The sequence below is a fragment of the Chelonia mydas genome, chromosome 7 (genome assembly GCF_015237465.2).
Source record: "Chelonia mydas isolate rCheMyd1 chromosome 7, rCheMyd1.pri.v2, whole genome shotgun sequence".
NCBI lineage: Eukaryota > Metazoa > Chordata > Testudines > Cheloniidae > Chelonia > Chelonia mydas.
In genome coordinates, this window is record NC_057853.1 from 66,125,143 (window position 1) to 66,148,999 (window position 23,857).

At 40.6% G+C, this 23,857-nt stretch overlaps 1 protein-coding gene across 3 annotated transcripts in view; it reads left to right on the forward strand.

The window, feature by feature from the left end:
• Positions 1-23,857, forward strand: part of ANXA11 (annexin A11) — a 53,995-nt gene that overhangs the window by 16,219 nt on the left and 13,919 nt on the right. For 2 of the 3 annotated variants that reach the window (XM_037903835.2, XM_043551296.1), the window contains exons 2-9: positions 14,126-14,186; positions 15,854-15,966; positions 18,048-18,437; positions 18,944-19,031; positions 19,482-19,576; positions 20,043-20,156; positions 21,360-21,450; positions 21,642-21,721. In XM_037903835.2, coding sequence (XP_037759763.1) covers positions 14,135-14,186; positions 15,854-15,966; positions 18,048-18,437; positions 18,944-19,031; positions 19,482-19,576; positions 20,043-20,156; positions 21,360-21,450; positions 21,642-21,721 — 1,023 coding nt within the window. In that variant the 5' untranslated portion in view covers positions 14,126-14,134. Of the gene's footprint in view, positions 1-14,122; positions 14,187-15,853; positions 15,967-18,047; positions 18,438-18,943; positions 19,032-19,481; positions 19,577-20,042; positions 20,157-21,359; positions 21,451-21,641; positions 21,722-23,857 lie in introns of all 3 variants that reach the window. The other variant, XM_043551297.1, reaches the window with a different exon arrangement.

Below are 23,857 nucleotides of genomic sequence, written 5' to 3' on the forward strand. Positions count from 1 at the left end.
TGCAAACTGTATACATTTTGGTTTGGCCTTTAAGAGATTGCTACCTATCCTTACTGACTCTTACAGTGTGACACCACTTGAAAACCTGCGTACATTAAAAGTTGTCTGGAATGTGGTCATTTTTGAGCAAGAGAGATAAAATCTTGTGGTCTTCTGGTGGTTTAAAGAAGGCAGGAGTAATTCACTGTAGCGTCATGATGGGTGCACTTTGGTTTAAGTGCTGTAGTACACAGAGTCTAAAATCTAATCTAAGATGGTTCAGTGAGATCCTCTCTGTTTTCAGAGTTGCTGGCATGCTGAAGATCTATACTGATAGCAAAGAGGATTGTTTTCTGTTTTTGTTTCTGTTTTTTCTGGTAATCCTGCAGACTGAAAGCAGAGAAGGAGCAGAGTTGCAGCTGTTTGGCCAATGCTATCCATGCTTTCCAATGTCTGTTGACTTTTTTTTTTTTTTTTTTACCCCTTAGTCTTAGGTATAGTCTTTGAGTGTGCCATTGGATGCACAAGTTTAAGCCAGTATTTCCCCAAACAAGGATGTCAGAAAACATTTGGCTGAGAGAAACAACCTTTGGAAACCAATCAATGTAGAACTTCACTTAAGGGGAAGGGAGGAAAGTTCTTTTTCTGAGCAGATAAAGGATGATCAGATACGACATGTGCAGTTGTGGGAAACACACTATAAAGGGGTACAATCCTGACCCCAGCTTAACAAATGTCCCCTGAACAGGAAAATACCTTCACTTTAGACAAAGGGTTTAGTGTGTCAGTAATTCAAGTCCCTGTGGAGTTGATAATCTGTAGAGGGACTCTGCTGAAGTGTCCACATTACGTAGGAATGAATTAGCGTATTTCTCCCTAGATTGTCCTCGATTTTACCATGTGGCACCTTTCTCCTGGTTCCCAAATCTTGCACCTCTGTTTTTTCCCCACGACCTCCATTTGGCTCCTGCATTAACTTTTAACTACCTGATCCTACAAAGACTTAAGCATTTGCCTAGTAGCTCTTTTCCGCCACTGAGACCCCATATTCAGGTGTGTGAGGAAAAGAGCCCCATATCCATGGAGGTGGGGGGAGGGAGGGCAAGAGAGGAGGATTAGTGTTTCACATGAAGTGTATTTTTGTCCAGTGATATCAAGATTGTTTTACCTCCTTACCTTCCTAAGCCAGACCACCAGTCTAGCCTTCTTCTCACTCTGCCATATGGCTCTCTTCTGTCATGGCAATAACGCTCTTCTAATTATCTTTCCCCTATGAAGTCCCTCTCTGATATCCAAATAACAAAGTTGCACTACATTCAGGTAACGTGTGGGCTAGTTAGTGTTCCTGTGGACTAATGTTCCTGTTAGATTGCAGGATCTGAAAACATCTGCTTTAATGTGAGCTTAGTTTGTTTTCCTGTTTGAATGTTTTTGTTTCACAAAATTGTTTTATCTCACACACTGTGCAGGACTTTATGGCACTAAATGTATCCTTAGTTACTTAGTGTTAATGACTAAGTTTTTCTAATAGTTTGAGGTCTGTTTAACGGTACTCATGACAACTGTCAAAATTCCTGAAAACTATTGCGTGAAATCAGTGGATTGCTTTCAGTTTTCCAGGCTGTGATGGTCACTACACAGTCTCTGTTGCAGGGCATCATGACGATACTAGTGTATCTTGTCTGATTGCAGTTGAACTGAGTTGCTGTGCACAGGCTGAAGTGAAACAAAATGGCTTAAATAATTAATATAGCTGAAAGTGAAAGTAAACAGGCTCTAAATACCAGAATCAAATATGCTGGGAAATGTCTGACACGAGTATTTTCTGAATAATGTGAAATTTGTAGTTATTGACTAGCTTTGCTTCTGATCCTACTGTGGTATGGTTCTGTATCACTGAAAATAAATACGAATTAAACAAATAACAGAACTCTGTAGTATGCTTTTGTTAATAGAGCTGCTTTATTGAGGAACCTTCATACTGAGCTGCTGTGTGATGGAAACAGCGTTTTTCCCCCTGCTTTGACCTTGTTTTGACCAGGGTTTGTAACTGCTGCTTATATGATTTTATTTTTTTCCCCCCAACAGCCAGGACAGAAAATGTTGGGATGTTTTCCAAGAAAGTAGCATTATGGTGTGTTATAAAATTAGCAGACTTCAGTAACGTTTTTCTCCTAATTCTGCTCCAGAGGCAATTTCAACACACAGTTTAAAATGTGAGGGGTTTTTTAGGTGAATTCATTTTTTGTTTTCCTCATTTACCATCATCTCATGGATTGTTGAAAGCACCTTTTGTGTAGGGAATCACAGGCTCAGTGAATAAGACTGTAGTCCTTTTTAAGGATGATTATACCTGGTTGTCAGTAACATGTTTCTTGGATGGAAACCAGAAAGGTTCCCGAAGAGAAACCATGAATGGCACTTTCTGCACATGAGATAGGGCTTATGTCAAATCACAGATTGAGACAATGTTTACACTTACTGCAATGGGTTCAAAATATTTTATTGAATTAGGTCATATCTACAGTTTAAAATGGGGGAAGTCTAGACAAGTATTTGAAATTGTATAAAAGAAACACACATACCTCCCATTATGGGGGGTGGGGGGAGGGCTGTATTAAAGAACTCTAATCTGACATAATGGTGAACATGACTTACATTCAGTGTAGGGTGACCAGATGGCAAGGGTGAAAAATCAGGACACGGTGTGTGTTTTGGGGGGGGGGGGGGGGGGGGGGGGTAATAAGTGTCTATGGAAGACAGAGTCCTGAATATTTGAGGCTGTCCCAATAACACCCTAATTCAGTGTGTACCAGGACATATCTGACTTAATGATGAGAATGATTATATCTTACTCAGCCCTGGGTTTAATCACAGTTAACTGATAGGATGCTGAATGTGCCTTGTCCTCATCTACACTGACTGATAAATGAGTTCAGCATTATAGCCTAATTTGATTAAACATTGGTAAAGTGTGACAGAATTGGCACCACACTTGGATAGAATTTCTCAACAAGAGAGGAGCTGAGGCAGCATGGTTTTGAGAATTACGGTGCTGGACTGGAGTCAGGAGATCTAGATTCTATTCCCAGTTTTGCCACTAACCTACTATGAGATTTTAGCCAGATCACTACACCTGTGTGCATGTTTTCCCCTCCATCCTTTGTCTTGTCTTCTTTAAACTGCAAGGTCTCTGGGGCAGGCACTTCCTTGCTATATATTTGGTACAGTACATAAAGGGGCCCCTGATCTTGGTTGGGGCCTTTACGCACTACTGTGATGCATATAATGCTAATTAGATTAAAAGGGGTCTTAGAACAAAAATAGACCATGACATTCCTTCTCTCATGCTCCTGAGTCATGGCACCTATGCCCAGTGAGTTCTAACTCTGGGCATCCTATACAATTTTGTGAAGCTTTTTCTTGCAGCCCTTTGTAACAAGCTTTCTGCCAGCATTACCAACTAATTCTCTAGTTGTGCAGTAAGCTGCCTTTTCTGTATAATTTTATTTACCTTTTTGCATTTTGGTCTTATGTATAGTGTAAAACAAATGCTGTCTCGTGATTTCCCCCCCTCCCCCCACCACATTGGTTTATATGGGGGGTTTATTTTTGAGGGAGTTTACTGAAGAGTAAGCCCCTCATAAACTTCTCAAAAAAATGTTACCAGCTATGTCTCTTACAGATAGATCTGTTTGTTGAGTCGTAGGCACTTCCTGTTTTGTCCTGGATAGCTAAGGAGTCCTGTTTGAATTTTGGGTCAGGTAGCTTGTATTGCTATGGTAGAACCTTGTACAGCTTTTCAGAGTTTCAGGCTGTGTCCAAGGGCGAACACTATGAAGGGATGTGGGACTGATCTCAGCGAGAGAGGATGGTGATTGTAGATGTTTTTGTTTTGTTTTAACGATACTCCCTTTTTCTATTTTTATTTATGTGGGGTTTGGAAGGAATATCCAGCGCTTCTGTGCTTTTCATCAGTGGCTTAAGGAAATGTAGATATTGCAACTCATGTGCCACATGCTCACTGTGTTTACACAATGGGGTGTATTCTAAATCCTGTTTCAACTGCTTAGGTTTAGAATGTTGAAATAGCTGGTTCCGGCACAATGAGTGTTGAAATGAGATACTTAAGCACTTTCTCCTCATTGGACATGTGTCACTCGCTGCATGCACCAGGCTGGGGAAATGTTAGGAAGAGGGGGACAGAGGGTTATGGCAGTGCAAGTAACCTGGAGAGGTGGCGAAATGTCTCAAGAAAAATTGACAGAGCAGGCAAGAAGCTGTGAACAAATCAGCTGCTGAGAGTGGGAAGTTTGGGTGCTGGTGGACGGGACTTGACTGAAATCAAAGTGATGTTGAAAAAAATCTATTCTAATAACACATGAATAATATATTTACCCAAAAGGATTAGAGGATTTTATGTAACGTACTTTGCATATTGAGGATTCCGTGCCTTTCTAGTTGAAAATAGCATGTCTTGAGTAGTAGTCTTGCTTTTTGAGTCTCCTAAGGATGTTTCTAAATTTCTCTCTAACTTGACAACTCGGTCTATACGGGCTTTTTTTAAAAACAATTTTTAATTTAATTTCATCTTAATATTTAAAGGGTTCTGCTGGAAGATAGAATGGAAGGACAAGTTGTGATTGACTAACCTGTATGAAATTTGTGGTGGTGCTTCTGTAATCTGTTGTTAAGGTCTGGTCTGTTGTGTTCTCCCCTGCATGCGCACACACACATACACTTGATTTTATTTCTGGAGTTCTGTAATGAAAATAGTCCTGAGAGTTTCAGAATATCCTGCTGGCTCTGCATTTATTTTAAACCTGGAGGTGGTAACGTTGTATTTGGGTGCTGAAATAGTTTGGCTGTGAAAAATATAAACTGGGCGAAACAGCATTCAAGGATGGGTATCTGGATCAATAGGGTTTTCTGGAGCAGGGCCAGTGTTTTGGCTGGTTTTTGTCCTTTTTTTAAACTTAAAAGGAAGCACCATCAGTCTTAATCCACCAAGTGCATATATATACCCAGGTTCCCTTAACAAGAGTTTCTCCCTTTTGTTGCGCTTTGTAAAAAGCTGTGCTGTATTGTACTACACAGTACTAATAAATAGAACTTGCTTAATGAGGAAATAGTATAGGCTTTTAAAAAATATTGTATTTTCTCAGGTTCATGCATTTTGAAAGGCAGGGTTTACTTTATTGCCAGAAAACTCTGTATGTTAATAGGCCTGTTCCATTTTCCAAAGATGAAGGGGGTGGGGAGGGAGAGAGAACAAAACAAAAAACTAGTGGCATCGGTCTATAAAGACATTTGGAAAAGGTCAGATTTTATTGCGTAGAGCAAGTTAATATGTAATAAGGACTTGAGCTGCCAAACAATTTTCTCTTAATTTTTACATAACTTCTGTGGCTTTTCTCCTCCTCCTCCTCCCCCCCACCCCCACCCCATACTTGGGCTAAACTGTCCTTTCAAGTACAAATAGCTGTAGTGGCATTACCAGCTGCAATGGCCAAACAAGCTTCCCAAGGCGTTCTGCCCATACAGTATAGCTGATAGAAAGGAAGGGCTGTACACAGGTTCGCTGCCTCTGCGTTGAGAAAGTGTGACATGTAGTTTCCCATGCCTGCTTGGTGGTGATACTGAGCTCATGCTGGGGCAGGGCCTTGGCTACATCTCCAAATCAATTGAATGCTCGTACTATAAGGGGAGCATCCTCAGTTGTTGACCTCTCTTTCTTCCTGTATGAACACACAAGATGGGCAAGAAGGAAGAGGTCCTCTGTACCTTTTCCAGGCACAGGAAAAAACAGTTCTGCCTTCAGCCTAGGTTAGAAATCTTAAATAATACTTTGCTTTGTAGGTGGTGCCATTATCACTGGGAATCAGAAAATCCTTTATATGGATGGCTCACAGGGTCTTTTAGTTTGAAACTAACTCCAGTAATGAACTATCCTTTGGGATAAGACAGTTTTGAAAAAGGCACTTGGATGTTTAGTATGATGTGGATTTGAGCCTCTTTTAATGAAGCTCAGCTTTCTTATGTTCCATTACATTGTGGAGAGTTACAATGGCTTTCCAAGAAAAACAAACAAATCGCAGTGAATAACCTTCAGGCTGGAATGTTCTCTCTTTATATCCTGCAAAAGGGGACACACACAGTTTTCACCATAACTTTACAATATTTGTCTTGGCATTTCTTATCAGTAAAAATGGTGAAAAAAATTGGTGACTTATTGGACAATAGATGAGATATTCTGAGCACCAGAGACCTTTTCCCAAGTTTGAGATTTTTATGCTCTGTTACTGCTAGCTCGCCAATGGAGCCAAATTCTGTCCTTGGATGCGCACATGGCACTCCCAGTAAAGTCAATGGGATCTATGGTTAACATCGAAGCATGGAATTTGGTCCTTATTGCTCATTTAGTATGGGGTCTATGTGTATGCTTTTAGTCCTGATTTGATACTTTAAGTTTTATATAATGCACTTGCTGATGAAATAAAAAATGGAGAATTTAACTTTTTATTTTGTTTCCCCTGTTATAGCCATGTTGATCCCAGGATATTAGAGAGATGAGGTGTGTGAAGTAATATCTTTTATTGGACCAACTTCTGTTAGTGGAAGAGGTGGTTTTCAGGCTGGAAACTCTGTATAGCTCGAAAGCTTGTCTCTTTCACCAACGGAAGTTGGTCCAATAAAAGATATTACCTCACCCACCCTGTCTCTTTTTATTATTTTAAATCTTTTGTGGATCCACTTTTGAAACTTGTTTACCAGTATGAAAAGGACATTGTCGAGACCAGAGGTCAAAAATATGACCTCCCTGTTTTTCCTCATGTGTTAATGTTTTATAGTTAGTCTCAAAACAAATGCTTTAATGCCCGTATTCCCCCCCCCCCCACAGACAGACATCTCCCCCCCCCCCCCAATCATGGGTACTGGGAGGGGGAAATACTACTAAGCAGAGCAATCTCAATTCCAGAGATCTGATTTTGATCTGATTTAAGATCTGATTGTGAGCAATAGCAATGGGAGAATGATAGGAAATATAAGGGCAGGGGGCTCTTTACTATTAAATATTTCACACTGCTCCATCACTTCTCTGGATTATGCCAAAACACTGAACAATTGTTGAGATAGGTGGTTGTTTATACTGGAAAAATTTGTTTGAAAATACGGCAATTTTGACTCATGGAGTTTCCCTCCAGTCATCGTCCCAGCTGGTCAGGGTGGGACTCATTCCTTCTGTGGGACTGGAAACTCCCTCAGATACAAAATTCCACTACAGCATCCTGTTGGTGGGGCCTGGTTTCCCTGTGCCTTCATCCCTTGCTACTTCCCACCTGAGATCAAGGTGGAAATGTATGCTCACAAGGCCACTGTTGGTATTGAGAGAGTCACGGTCACAGTGTCTGGAAACCAACTGATGCCTGAGGGGAGGCGGGAGAGGAGCACCTCAAGGATCAGCCTGAAGCATACTGAAGTGGCTTCACTGGGCTTTGAATCAGTGAACCTTCTGGCTGAACGAAACTTCTTCCCTTCCCTGCCATTTTCAGTGTGCAGGGAAGGTTTCTTGTGTGGAAAATACCTGAGTTCTAAGGGAGGTGATGTTTTGTGGTCTTTCTCCACAGCATCTGCAGACTTATGGAGGGGGTTTCCATAGGGCTCAAGGAGGAAGAATGTCACAATACTGTCGCACATCTCTGTTCCGTCATGAACACAGCCACCAATATAGTTTCCAGCTCTTCTTTGAATGTGTTCCCTGGGTGATTTGGCTTTGACCTCTCTTGCTATTGTTGCCTCCCAGGTTCATCAGCCTGTGCTTCAGTTTGTGGTCCCATGGGGCACAGAGCTAGATACACTTTGTGAGCCTAATTTGGATTCTACCAGTTTATAACTAGAACTGGTTACAAAATGTTGTTGTTGTTTTTTTCCCTCCTGCAGAAAATTTTGATTAAAATGAAGGGGAAAAAAATCCAAAAAAAATTTGGCAGAAAATTTTGACTTTACATAATTTAAAAAAAAGAGAAAGAAAAGAAGAAATTTTCACCTGAAAACCAAAAACTTTCACTTTTTCAATGAAAACTCAAAATTTTTATGGAAAGCTGGCACTGTCTACAACAAACTTTATTTAGTTGAAAACCCAATTTTGGTTTGAAAATTCTGACAAAAATTGCTTTTCCTACTAGCTCTGTTTATAACTTCAGCAGAGTCACTCCTGATTTATGCAGGTGTAAGCAAGATCATAATCTGTCCTTAAAATGATGATGAAGTTGCAGAATCCAAGCAAGGGTTTGGGAAGTTTTACATGAGATGACTGCAGCTTACCTGGCTTGTAGAACAAATACAGCACGTCAGTAGCCAATCAAATAAAGCTGAATTTCTGCCACTGACTCCAAAATACTTTACATCTCTTCCGTTCCTTAAAGCCTCTTATTTCAGTGACCCCATTGGGCTGCAAGGTATTAATTGTCAAATTGTAGTTTTTTTTAATTCCCCAGTTTAGAAGAACTTGAGCTACCAAATAGAGCTCAAAATACACAAGTCAGTGTTCATGTAGCAGATGTGATGTGTGGCACAGCTGCATAAAACTTGCTCAATCTATTTTACCTAGAGATTGTGTGGATTTTTTATTATTTTTTTTAAAAGGAGTAATTCATAACACATTCATTTGGCGCATTGTTCCTAACCCACTTTTAGGGAAAAATATGTGTAAGCAAATTCTTGTTCTTTAATCCTTGTCATGTTCTTCTTTCTTTTCTGCTTTTGTTTTGTTTCTTAAAGTGAAATGCTTTTTAAAAGACCAAAAATACTGCAAGAATAATTTAAAAATAAAAATCTCACGAAGCAGTAACTGTTCCTATGAAACAGCTCTAAAGAGCCAAATCTTGCCAGGGGCTTAGCATGCTCACATACCACTGATTACAGTGGGAGCTGGGGGGAGTTCTAGCACTCTGCAAGATTGCGTCTGTCTTAGGGGAAGTACGGTAGAGGACCATCTGAATTTAGGTAGACTGTACAAACACTGGGGTGCATTCGATCAACGGGGAAGTCAGAGAATTGCATGCGCATATCTGAGGGCAAGATCTGGATGATTGCATGAGACTCACCATGTTAATCCCTTAGCTAAAGGGGGAAGAGTTGCACATCTGCACCATCTAGATGAATCATAAAAAAAATCTCTAAAGTGAGTTTTGTTCACAGATATTTTTCTTATCTCAAGCCCATGACAATCTAAGGGGTTGTCTGAATTGCTTCATCGTCTCCGCTAAGACTGGGAAGGAATGAGTCACTATAGGCCTCTGATCAGTCACACATCTGCTGACACCTGTTTTAGGTTGCTGTTGAACCTATGCCAAATTCAAACCAGTGACATGGCAGCAAAAAGCTCAATCTCCCAAGTCTGTGCAAGGGAATATAGCTCTTAAATTTGTATATTTATACTGTGAAGATGGTTCTTGGTGGGTGAAGGTGTTTGTATTCTTGGATTGTAAATACTGTAGTATAAAACACAAACTCTTAAAGTTTCTCTAACTGCAATAGAGGAAAGAGTTTTTTGTTTGTTTTCCCCATGTTCTTAAATCCTTAACTCTTTGGCAGTCATGAAAGAAGGGGGACCTTGTATATCAGCTGCCTTGTTCACCCCGATTCAAGGATTATCGTTTACTGAATAACTTTTGGGCTATTGTTGTTTCTGAAGCTTATGTGCATGAACATACTCTAGGCTTCTCTACCTAGCTCTTATAAAGCTCTTATAGATGTCAAAGCACTTTACAAAAGAGGTCAGATCCATTATCCCCATTTTGCAAATAGGGAAACTGAAGCACAGAAGGGAAAGTAACTTGCCCATAGTCACCCAGCAGGCCAACGGCAGAACCAGGAATACAACCCAGGTCTCCCGAGTCCTAGTCCAGTACTCTATCTACTAGGTCATACTGTGTGCCCACATGGCCTAAGACCCTGAGAGCAGGAGAGGGAAGCTGTGAGAATGTGGTGATGAGAGAAGCAAGCAATAGGATTTTGACAGCAGTCTGGATATCTTAGAGAACTGGATTCATTTGCCTACCCGGTCTTTCATCAATCTGATGAAAAATCTATTCAAAATAGAAATAGGCCTTATCTACAAAATTTGGATCTTGATCCAATCCTTTGTCAAAGTCTAGATGTGTTCTGGATCTGGGGTTTTGGCGTGAGACATTATGGGGATCTGGGTGAGTTGTAAAGTTTTGGTTTCAGATCTGAAAAATACCTGCAAAATTTGGAGAGACCAAATTTTAGTATTTTGCCTGGCCCATTGCTAATTCTAGTGGATCATATTTACTACAGTTGCCAGATCCTGACTTGGTGGTGGTTAGGATGAGTGCAAGATCCATCTGTTTTTATTTTAGTGTGGCCCTGCAGCTAAATATTTCCTCTGTGTGTGGGTGGCAAGTTAATTGTGAGCAACGACTGCATTTATAAATGCTTTCAGTGAATGTAGATATTACCATGTCAGTAAGTGCTTATGTAAGTAACCAGGGACAGTGGGATATGTGGGAAATGTTTACTGCTTTCTGTAGAATATTGAGGGGGCACCTCATGCGGTGTATAGAATTTTTTCCTTTTTAAATGCCCCTTTCTTTTAAATGTAGGTTGGCTGTGCATTAGAAGCCAAATGATGGCCATGGTCTTGCAATCAGATCTATACAGATGGATCCCAGAACTAGAAGGCAGCTTCATTGACTTTAGTGGGGCTTTCTATGTGTGTGAGGGTCCGCTTGTGAGGATCAGTTCGCAGGATTGAGACCTAAATATACACAAACATCCGCACCTTCTGCTGAGATTCCTCCTGCTCATTCTCCTGACTGGTGGAGTTGGTTAAATAATTAACCTTGTTAACACCAGCTGTAGAGAATGGACATTACAGCATTCACAGATACTTTTTGCAGCTGTAGAGTGTAGCCCTTGTTATTCCTCAATGCTCCCTGCCTGACACAGCGACAGTTAATTGAAGGAGCCACTTGTTCTTCCTGGGTGCAGCAATATGAAGCCTCCACTGCAGTAGCCGCGGGGGACGAGTGATTGGGTAAATACCTGGGCTTTTTTGCAGCCTAGGTTAGTGTGCAGGGAAATCCTTATTTCAGGGAACTGGTCCTATGTGAGCAGACATCCCATTCTGACTGTACTGGAAGTGAGACAATACTCTCTGCCTTCCTAATGCTGAACTCCACACCAGGAAAGTACATTCTCAAGTACCCAGTCTAATAGATTTTCTTGTATATCCAACCTATTTCTTTGGACTTTGGTTAGTCTACCCTGTTTAGTGTAATCTGTATTGCAGTTCTTCAAATTTTGTCTCTTAAGTTAAATGAGCACCAGCAATTTGAAACCCAGTCAGTCTTTTAGAATGAGGTTTATAGGCATTTTAGGTACAACACTTACACCTGCCACTTTCTGTGACCTTTCCTGATCACCCTGTGCCTCTTTAAAAATGGTTTTCGTACACTGTTTGCTTTGTGAAAGATCCATGCAAACTGAAGAGGGAAATGAATCCAAGTAGGCAGAAGAAATAGCGAAACTGACTAGACACACAATGCTGTCACGTGCCCAATGTGAAAAACTAAAAAATAAAGCAATACTTTTCTCGCTAGTCTGAGTCATTACAGGAGATCTCTGCAATAAGAGAGGACATAAAATTTAGAGACCGAGGTATAATTTTTTAAGTCATTGATGTCCCTTCCTTTATTTCTGCTGATGAGCAAGAAAAGGTGAAAGGCTGGTGGGTTTGCAACCACAAGTGGTTATCACAAATCGATTGCATGTTGAAGTCTTGAACCTTTTTCATTCTCTCATAAAACAATTTCACTGAAACAGTCACAATGTGTTTCTAAAGAAGACGTCTGGTTCGTTTATCCACAGTTAAATCTGTGGCTTTGCCAATCATTTCAAGTTCTGATGAGTGACAATAGCACGTGATGTGCGTGTCCAGTAAGTGGTAATGAGAGATGATGCTGTATTCCAGTCAGTGCTCTGCATATCCAAATGTATACTACGTTTCATGAGTGAAGGGCTCTTCTCTGCACAGTATTTTTTTAAAATAGACACTGGTATTTTCTTACCACTAAAAATAACCTGGAAAACCTAGGAGTGAAGATTCACTGGACATTTGTCAATCTCAGATTCCTATACTGCTTTCATTACACTGCTGGCTAATGCCTGGAGATCCTGCTTCTGCAACCAAAAAGGTTAAAGAACAGACTGTATTACGTCAGAAATATACACTTTTTTTTAAATAGTTCACAAAACATGTGGAAGGATAAATATACAACAAAGGGCGAGTGCGTGAATCCCATTGTATAGGTGACAGCTTCTCAAAGGTTTTCCTTATCATTTACTAGGATGCTCAGATCTAGAATCAGTGTTTCGGTAGGATCACTAGCAAAGTGTTAGACTCAAAAAAGCTCCTGATAATGATAAACTGTGTGCACCCTGAGAAATCAACCAAGTGGTGTCTGGGTAACCACATGACTCAGATAAATTAGTTGGTAGGAGTCACAAGACTAAAATCCTCACACACCATTTAAAAATGTTTCCTCTTAATTTCTGGGTCAAGTTTTTTTGCTTTTTGTTTTAAGTAATTAAAAAAAACCCAAACCCTTTATTTTCATCTTGGGAAACCATTGTTGGGATTGGGCAGCTGTCTTTCCTGTTTGGATCTCTGTTCTCTCTGTAATTATTTTGGCAGCTGATTATTTCATATACTTTACTGATTAAAGGGACACTGTCAAGATTGATGTAGCGAAAATTTGACCTGATTTTCTCCCCCCACACCTCCCTGTTACCTGTTTACAAATTCTATTAATATTGAGTATCGCATATGTCCTCCTGCACTTCCACTGTGCCCTACCCTCTCTTAGGCCTGGCCTAAACTAAAAAGTTAGGTCAACCCAGCTGCATCGCTCAGGAGTGTGAAAAATCCACATCTCTGAGCAACGTAGCTCAGCTGACCTAAGCCCTGGTGTCGTCAACGCTAGGTCAACGGAAGAATTCTTTTGTCAACTTAGCTACCGCCTCTCGGGGGGGAGGTGGCGGGTTACCTGTGTCAATGGGAGAACCCCTTCTGTCGCTGTAGGGAGTGCCTACACTTGAAGCACCGGTGCTGCTGTAGCATTTTAAGTATAAACATAGCCATAGAGTTTGAGGCCAGAACACTTAATCTGATCTCCTGTATAACACAGGCCACCCATGCAAGCACCCGCATGCCAAACCCAGTGACCAAAATTACATCCCACAGTGAAAGCTCTAAACCCCAATGCAGTCACTATGCATGGCCTTGTAGAGTAGGGCAGCGCAAGGCATGGGGAACATTAGTGAATTAACACTCATACTCTCCGCTAATAAGGCGAACTACGATGGTTACTAGTACAGTAAGGATTACAAGTGGGTTGGGGCAATGCCCACTTAACTATATGATTGAACAGTGGCTAGTCAACAATCTACTGAAAGAATAAATTTGTTAGTCTCTAAGGTGCCACAAGGACCCCTTTTCTTTTTGCGAATACAGACTAACACGGCTGCTACTCTGAAACCTGTCATACTGAAAGAATGGGAAAGGTTGGCTAGCTAATTATGGACTAGAATCATCAAAACTTAAGCACTTTGTTGGATCGAGGCTTACATGATTATTGGGGGAGGGAGATAATCATTGTGATAACTAACTAGCCCCCATGTTGTTAATGAATAACTGGGGGGTCAGGCAGGCTAGTTAATAGATGGAGAGGCAGGTATGATTAACACATGCAAAGGGCAGAGTTTACAGGTATAAAGGTTAATTATATAACGTTTGAATGCTGTCAATTGCTGTTGCTCTTTGTGTCATTTGAGTATGCGCACTTGTACTGCTACTTTATTCTTAACGTGAAGTGTTACCACACTGTCACACACATAATATCCCTTGATCCAGCACCAGGAGCTGGGAACAGGGAACCTCTGTTCATGTCTTTGTGTGAGTGTGTGTCAGAAAGAACTGTGTGGTTTACACAATAAGGGTAGCGCAGAGAGATCTAAAGTTTATTAGCCCACCATCTACATAATAAATGTATGTGGTATATAAAACACAGGATATTTTTTAAAACAACTTCATAAATTCTTGTCTCTCTTTTCTTTTCAGATCTTAGCAATGAGTTACCCAGGCTATCCTCCGGCAGGCGGGTACCCCCCAGCAGCTCCAGGTAACTTATCCAAACAACCGAATTCAAGTGGAGACAAAGCACAAAAAAGAGGGATCTGAATGGTTTCAGGAATTGGGGATTGGAACACAGAACCTTTTTGTGTTTAGGTCATCAGTTAAAATTCAGGACAGGAGTGAATGAGCATTGTTATGTCTGGTGGTTATGTGGCCTCTTATGAAATGAATTGAGTACTTTCAGTCTTCTCCTAATGGACAGGTACTTGCAGCACACTCAACACTGGGGTCAGTAGAAAATGCATTGATTTTGATACCGGAAACCATGATTTCCAAATGTGATGAGTGATTCTGGGTACCCAACTTGTGCTGCCTTAAAGGAGCCTGATTTCCAAATGGAAGGGGCTCAGCATTTTCTGCATATCAGGCCCCCTTAGAGTGTCTCACGTTGAGCACCCAAAAACTCATGCACTCAACATTAGTAGTCGCTTCTGAAAATTTTGGCCAGAATAAATAAATAGCAAGAAAAAATGCCCTTGTTGGCACTGGATGGGGAAAAGAACTAGAGGGCCTTGCTGCATGCTTAGTGAGGATCTATTGTGTAATTTGAGACCAATAAGCCACATGGGCCTTGGTCCTAATGTTCTCCCCAGTGCACTACATAATGTGATGAAGCAGTGAACACAGCCAAATGCATATCAAACAGACAAGGCTGTTCGAGGGCTCCCAGCAGTGCTGGAACTAAAACCTCTGTAGCTACTGTTTTAGAACAGTGTTTGAACTTTGACCCGATTTGATAATGAAGGGATAAAAAGAGAGAGCTGTGTTACCAGAACTATGAAGTGCCAGAGAATGTTCATCCTATTGGAACACTCAGCCTGCTGAATATCCAGTGTCAACTGCTGCAATCCCAAAATAGATCAAGTCCTTACATGTGAGGATTGAAGTGTCTTTAACTATATTCTATTATATAACTCTACCAAGTTTGCTTTTGTTAATAGAGAACATAATGGTCCAAGGATACTTCACACATGACTGCATGTTTCTGGTCAGGTTTCTTTTCCTATTATGGTCATGTTATCGCCATGGTTAGGTGTGAGATCTGCTCATTTGAACCTTGCAGACCTTTTAGTTTGTTTTCCTCTTGTCCAAGCAGCCTACGTTTTAATAGATATTACAGTTAAAAAATGCAAGTAGTAATGAATAGGGCAGAAAAACATTTTAAGTTTCAGAGTAGCAGCCGTGTTAGTCTGTATTCACAAAAAGAAAAGGAGGACTTGTGGCACCTTAGAGACTAACCAATTTATCTGAGCATAAGCTTTCGTGAGCTACAGCTCACTTCATCGGATGCATTCAGTGGAAAATACAGTGGGGAGATTTATGTACATAGAGAACATGAAACAATGGGTGTTACCATACACACTGTAATGAGAGTGATCACTTAAGGTGAGCTATTACCAGCAGGAGAATGGGTGGGGGGGAACATTTTGTAGTGATAATCAAGGTGGGCCATTTCCAGCAGTTGACAAGAACGTCTGAGGAATGGTGGGGGGCGGGGGTGGGGAATAAACATGGGGAAATAGTTTTACTTTGTGTAATGACCCATCCAGTCCCTGTCTCTATTCAAGCCTAAGTTAATTAACTCTAAGATGCTACAAGTACTCCTTTTCATTTGAAGTTTTGTGATTCAAGGTGACTGTTTGATTATTTCAGGTAGTAATCCCTGGGGTGGTTCTGGCTATCCTCCTGCAAATCCACCTCCAATTGGACTGGAAAATGTTGCCAACTATGCCAATCAGTTTAATCCAGACTATATGTCAGGGATGGTAAGTATATTTCCATTTAACGTATTTTAAATATGATTTACTTCAATGTCAAGCTGTATTTCTACCGTAGCAGCGAGAGGGTTGGGTATGTTTTCAGTTTGTGTGTTTTTGCCTAGGAACATACAGGAGTAGTCCAAAGCTCCACACGTTCTGGGGGCAAGATTCCCAGGAAGGGGGGGAAATGGGAAGAATGTAGTGGCTGAATTTATAGCCTGATTTTTAAAAGTACTGCCTTTGAGGCTAATGTGTGCTGCTGGGAATTCATCATTTAAGAAAATCAGGCCACTAATTTAGTCAACTAAATATGGGTTTAGGAGCCTAACTTTAGGGAAAGTTGGCTTTTTCTTTTTTCTTTTTTTTTTTTAATCTTGGCTTGGTATTGTGACTCTCACAGTGCACAGAGGATGGGGAAGAACTAATAATGCTGGTGCATATGGCTAATTGGTTTACACTGGAAAACTCAGTCTAAGTTCCGCTTTTTACCTAACTCTTCAGCCAGTTCACAGCCTTGCTCACTCAAACAAGTGACTTAGCTGAGTTTACATAGTGTGAGACAGTGTCTCATCCCTTGTCTCCTACACTCCTTCTCTAAGCCCGGATATTCCTCCTTGCAACAGATTACAGTGAAAGTAACTTTTGTAGACCTAGGAAAATGCAGAAGTGATTTATCTCTTTATTTTTATTTTATTCTTGTGCTCAAAGTAGAAGCTGCAGGAAGACTGAAATGGTGGATAAATATCCTTTCACTGTATGCTGTTTATACACAAAGTGATCAATCTAAATCTGACCTATCAATCCTCATCCTCAAAGGAAACCTACACTTTTTCAAAAGACAAGCCTAGGTGCTTAAATACATTACTCTGCTAGACACTAAAAATTGTGGACTGAAAGGAGCCACCGGATTTATGACTTATTACAAAAAATCTGTAACTCAGTATCCCCTCTTTTTGTCCTAAGACTGCAGAGGTATTATGGAGCCACTCTGTCTTGAATGGTCCCTAATGTGCTAACTACTTATGCTAAACAATCTGTTCCACCTTGCATTTTGCTGGGACACTGGCAGAACATTTCCCAGACCTGAAGAAGAGCTCGGTGTGGCTCGAAAGCTTTTCTCTCACCAACAGAAGTTGGCCCAATAGAAGATATTGCCTCACCCATCTGGTCTCTCTGTTTATACAATGGACTTGGACAAATTGTGGACATTTGCACCACAAAGTGAATTCCTGAGTGTTTAATATATGGAGATATTTGGTAGCTACAGATTGAAATAAGCAGCGTGTTCTCAGTAGTGTAAGTGGCAGGACAGGCAGCGTGAAACTGACTAGAACCATTCTGTTCTAGTCTCATTTATGCTACTGGAAAAGGAGTACTTTGCAAGAGCACAGTGCAATCACTGAAGGATGGTTCAGTGGGATTCTACCCAGATGCCCAAGTGTGCTGCAGAGGCTTTTATGAATTATGAGCTACTAGCACATCTGTCTGCCACATAAAATACCCCAGGGAGGAGGGCAAATGTGTTTTACTCACAGTATCTGAGAGCAGATCCCTGCTGATACAGTAAAACAATCATGATCAGAGAAGGAATTGACCTCTGCCTTGTTTGTTTTTTTTAGTGTTTGGTGTTAATCAGATAACCTTTTTAGCTGTAAGGATGGCGTGGTTACTAGTGCTTGTTGTATGAGCATGGGGACGATTATGCTGGAGGCTGTGGTTATGTGACTATAGTTCTGATGGCTGAGGTAGAGAAACTTAAGAAGAGATGGTAGCAGATATGCATGCGTTACAGCTCTTGCATATGTTTCATGTAGTGCATAGATTTTGCCCCAGAATGGGATGGGGTCAGTTTCAACAACAAGGTCAACAGCCATTTCCCCAACACCGGTCAATCTGTTTCCTTTGGGAAAGGAGATTTTCACACATGGACATACACTTCCCTCTCCTGACCGGGGGGGGGGGCGGGGGGTTTCTCTACTTCATTTTAATTAATTAATTTATTTATTTTAAACAGTGCCAAGTACACAATTGAAAGTCAACACCTGATCCATCTTAATCTATATTGCTTTAATTGTCTGTCATTGCAGGCTTCTAATTTGTCAGGAATCTTCGGAGGTGCCAATGTACCACAAAGCGCATATCCTCCTGCACCTGGAGGCTATCCCCCTCTCCCTCCTGGGGGCTTCGGGCAACCTCCATCTGGACAGCAAGCCTCTTACGGAATGTACCCCCCACCTGGAGGAAATCCACCAGCAGGAATGCCAGCTTATCCAGGATATCCAGGCAGCCCCATGCCACCACCAGGGCAGCAGCAGCCAATGACCTACCCAGGGCAGCAGCCAATGACCTACCCAGGGCAGCAGCCAGTGCTACCACCTGGGCAACAGCCAATGCCAAGTTATCCATCAGGCCCAGCTGTGAATCCTTCTGTGCCTTCTTATTCAGGATCTGTGATGCCCACAATCACACCTGGAGCAGTAAGAGACATTTCAGTGTGTTTAATTTTTAATTGCTGCATGTTTCCTTTGCGTGAACCAGAAACAAACTCGGCTCAATAAAATCATGGATGAAGGAGGAGGTTTGGCCAGAGAGAGAGCTCTTATTCAGATAGCAACAATATAAAGACAGACTGGGTGACATTAAATCTAATTTTAGCAAAATTATCCTGAATTAAATTCTTAAGGCGAGTTTTAAATCCCTTTTATTGAATCTGCCTTTCCTAACAAAATATTTGCATTTGCCTATACCACTTTGTGAAACCTTAATTAATGAGATGCTGTGTTTAGGACCCGTGAGGCTTTTTCTTTTCCATATGTCCACATAGTTTGAGTATAAAATGAATAAACCATTTAAATTACATTGTAATTTTCTTCGTTTCTTCTCTGACATGGGCTGTGACTAGGGCAAGTTAGTAATGATGTGAAATCCAGTTTTCTAGCTAATTCAGTATCTAACAGTTATCCTTTTTATTGGCATGACTTAGTCTGGAAACCGAGGCACAATCACTGGTGCACCAGGATTTGACCCCCTGCGTGATGCAGAAGTCTTGAGAAAAGCTATGAAAGGATTTGGTGAGTGGTCCATGGGCTTAGTTTCTGTTGAAAGCGGTATTGCAGCATTGCTCCACCGCTGCCATTCTTCATTGTTACACTTGCGAAGAGTGGAATAGTTCCAGGACTATTATCCTTCCTGTAAGAAACTAAACCTTTATCTGAGGTAATCAGCTGGGAGAGACCACAAGAATAACCAGTGTTTTGAGTCTGGTATGTTTCTTTCCATTTCATTTGCAGTTGAGATTAGTGCTGGAATTAATTTGACAATCATAGCATATAACTAGAATATTTGCTGTAATGTCCCATCTGATACGTTGGGGACGCTGTGCAGTAAGGGTACAATTCAGCTCCTAGTAAAGTCAAGAAAGTAAAGAATTTAGCCACTGACATAAGTAGGAGCAGGATCAGACCCTAATAGAATGTGATAGCCTTAAAATGTCATACATTATGCACCCTTTGTTTTCACAGGAACTGATGAGCAGGCGATTATAGATTGTCTTGGAAGTCGCTCAAACAAGCAAAGGCAGCAGATCATCCTGTCCTTCAAAACAGCTTATGGAAAGGCAAGTATTTCACAGCAGACCACAAAGAGCCAACCACCACCTGCTGCCATGCCTTTTATCAATGGGCCAAACAGTCCCAATGCTTGAAAAAACACTGAGAATTAACCAATGTTGATATCACTCATAAAGGAATGCTGGTATTGGTGGGCAGCCACCATAGCCCATGCAGGTATAGCTCTACCCTCCCTGACCTCCAGCCTGTAATACAGTTTGGTTGAAAGGGTCAGTCCACTTTGCTAACTGTTCATTTTGACCTTTTGTTCAGTACACAACATTTGAAGGTTTTTGTTTTTTTAAAGTTGTTGTCAGTTGCTACCATTAGTACTGTTAAATGGAACAATTTTATATTGTGTATGTGCTACTTATTCTTGAATGTGAAAAAGTGCCAGTAAGCTGCAAGAATCTAGTGCTAGTATTTGTCAATATCTCTGATTCTGAGCCTTTTTAAAAAATTATCTCCAATCAGGATTTGATCAAAGATCTTAAATCTGAGCTGTCGGGCAACTTTGAGAAGACAGTCTTGGCAATGCTGAAGACACCTGTCATGTATGATGTTTATGAAATAAAGGAGGCTATAAAGGTTTGTTTAGGGAAATTAAGCCTTTAAGATTATGTAGTTTTTGTTAATCATGTTGGGTGCTTAAATTTCCCCCATAAACTTGTCTTTGGTTTGTGTCTCTTAAATGATTGTTTATGCCCCACCTCTCAAGTAGATAACGACCAAGTGTAATTGTGAAATAGATTTGAAGCTCTTTTTTATTTTAAAAAAAAAGAGAGAGAAACAACATTATGCAGAGGATCTGTGTTGGTGAGACTCAGGAACTGAGTTCTAAACCTGATTCTGCCATTAACTCGCAGTGTGGGTAGAGGCAAGTTATTTAGATGAAAATTTTCCAGATTGGCTGCTAATTTGAGGTTCTTCCAGTCTTGGATGCCCAGTTGAGGCATGATGGGCCTGATTATCAGAGGTGCTGAACACCCAAAGCTTCCATTGGCTTCCTTTGGGTTGGGGTGCCAATGCCTCTGAAAATCAGGTCCTTAAATGTGTCACTTGGGCACCGAAAACTTTGGCTGTAACCTCAGCCTTGGTTTTCCCCATCAGTAAAATGGGGGTATATTTCATATCTCACCTAGGACTTCATGTACAATGCTTTAAATGATGCAAAGCATTATAGAAATGTTGGGTATTATTATTGAAAGTTTCCAGACTGTTTTGCAAACTTTATTCTCAAGATAGTTCAATTTTTCAACATGTTAATTCTTAAACTTACAAAAATGAGCTGAAATAAATGTCTAAATCCCTGAATCACAGCATCAAGGTTTATATAGACGGTCTCAGATGCAGGGTATAGGCAAAGTAGCCATGGGGTTGAAACAACAGTTAATAACATTAGTTGCCCTCAGAAACAGAATTAGATCACATCAGTCTTTCTCAAGTATTGTTCATTATAAGAAATATTAACTGTAAAATTTGCTGTATAAAATCAGATATAAATGATATCATCACGTAAGATACTTTGTAAGTACTTAAGAGCCATGTTAAGGGCATTAATTATGTTTTCTCAGGGGGAAAAAAAAGCCTGTTAATGTGTGTTTGTGTTATGAGCAATGTGTGAACTATTCAGCTGGAATATTTCTTACACAAAATGACGACTTCTGAATTGCCTAGTTTTAATTCTGACCTGGAGATAGTTTGTTGGCATGATAGTACATTACAGCAGTGAGCTGTGTCCAGGATATGTGTGTGTATATTTTTTTTTTCTCCCCTCTTCTTTGCATATAGGGTGCTGGCACAGATGAAGCCTGTCTTATTGAAATAATGTCTTCTCGCAGTAATGAGCACATTCGAGAAATCAGTAGGACCTACAAAACAGGTTAGGCTTGACACAGTCCCAGTAACTGTACCTTTTCTGATCACCCCTCAGAGCACATTTTTATAACAGTAATGGAAAAAAATCAGAGGCCTCCACCAGGCATTGGAGGCTTTAATCCTGGATTTGTAGTAAAATTGTGTACAAGTACTTATGAAATGAGCAGATATGCATAATGACTTTCGGTCTTCCAGAATTTAAGAAAACTCTGGAGGAAGCTATACGAAGTGACACATCTGGACACTTCCAGAGGCTTTTAATCTCACTTTCTCAGGTACTTCAACACTCAAGTAATACTTCTGTACAATCCTTCCTGAAAAGTAGTGGACATAGTGGGATGAGAGAGAGATGGATATCCAGCTCTTCATCTGACATAAACTGGCATCCTTCATTGGCATCGGTGGAACTGTGCCAATTTACGGCTGCTGAGGATTTGCTCTCTTGTGTTTTTAGCCTCTAAAATTGAAGTGTGCTGTTTTTTTGTCAGGAATATGGCCACCACAGCAGCACGTTGTATAAGATGGTGAAAGTCTCTTAGCAACGCAGGTTGAATTATTCTGGCTAAGAAGAGAACCAAAGGATAGATAGAAAAGACTTAAAATTATCATGTGGCCAGGCCTCCAGGCTCTAAAAATTTCTCCACTTTCCCCCTGTTTCTTTTCTTGCCTTTTTTACAAGAAAGGGAAATAAGTAATAAGTAGGTTTCAGAGTAGCAGCCGTGTTAGTCTGTATCTGCAGAAAGAAAAGGAGTACTTGTGGCACCTAGAGACTGTGCATCCGATGAAGTGAGCTGTAGCTCACGAAAGCTTGTGCTCAAATAAATTTGTTAGTCTCTAAAGTGCCACAAGTACTCCTTTTCTTTTTAAGTAATAAGTAGTCTTCCACTGCTTGCTCATGTTGATTCCAATTAGATGTGCACACACTGCGTGCACAGTTGCCAGAAGGTTTTTCCCTTGGCAGTACCCATTGGGTCAGTTGTGGAGCCCCCTGGAGTCACACCTTCATGGCGCCGAATATAGGGCCCTGGCGACCCACCGCCTCTCCAGTTCCTTCTTACCGTCAGTGACGGTCGTTGGAGCGTTTCTTCTCTTGTTCAAATGAGTGATCCTCTAGCTTGCTTGTTGTTTGTATATATTTCTTTAAAATACATATATATTATTTAGATAGTTAAAAATAGGTTTTTTTAATATTAGTTTAGACTAGTTGAACCCTTGTTATCGGGCGTTTTCCCTTCCCTCTCCTGGGGCAGGGGCATGCCCCCGTGTGGAGTCTGCCAGAAGCCTATGCCAAAGAGCGACCCACGCACAGCTTGTCTGAAGTGCTTGGAGGAGCCTGAAGGCACTAAATATTTCTCCACTTTCCCCCTGTTTCTTGTCTTGTCTTATAAGAAAGGATAATATGTAGTAGGGGACACAACTTAATTTTTAAACTGCATTACAATTGTATTGAAGGTCTGCAATGGGACATGTTCATAAGTGTTTGCAGAACTGGGGCCTTAGTTTTTGAACTCAGTTGTAATTAACCCAGTTCGTTGTTTCTGCAGGAATCACATAACCTGCGTTAAAATAAAGAAGCAAAGTGCTTAAACTAAACTTGTTTAGAAAGTAATTTTGTTGTTGTGGCGCGCGCACGCACACACACACACACACACGCACACAGTTGATCTGATTTTTTTCTTTTTTTTTTTTTTTCAATTTTGAAATTTTGATGCAAAATAGAGCAAGAAATGTTTGAAATTAGTTTCCTGTTTTTCTAATACTGGTTTCTACTTACCTATTTTGCAGTGATAAAAGGGGCAAGTACTGCAAACTTCACTCATGCAAAACTTCCAATGAAATCAGTATATGATTTCAGAGATCGATCCCCAGTTGGGAAAATGGTTGTCTGTCTGTGTTAGTGCTGCTGGGTCTTCAGAGATGAGTGAAAGGAGTGGGGAGAAATGTAGAAAAATAGGTCAAAATAATCTTAACTTTGAGAAATAAAAAGACGAGTGCCTCTTAATTTTTGGATAATATTGATATCCTGTAACTACCATACATAAATCCTTATGTCACCTTCTTCATGGATTTATTTTAATTCCCCCGTCCCTGTGCAAGGATTAGCAGGATATTCTACCCAGTAATTACTTTGAAAAACATTTTATAACATAATGTCTGTCTATTAAATGGAATAACAGTAGATATATTCCAGTCTAGAATCTAGGCTTCCCTCTTGATGATATAAATGAACAGTACAAGGCTGTATTTAGCATATAGGATTATGATAGAGGACAGTATTTGCTTTACTTAGGTTCAGGTAAACAGAGTAACTTGTGTTGCTGTAATGTTTGGGCTGGCATCCACTTAAGTACAGGTCAGTTCATAACGTTTTCTGGTGGGTTTTGGAGTAAACGAAGATGGTAACAATGTCA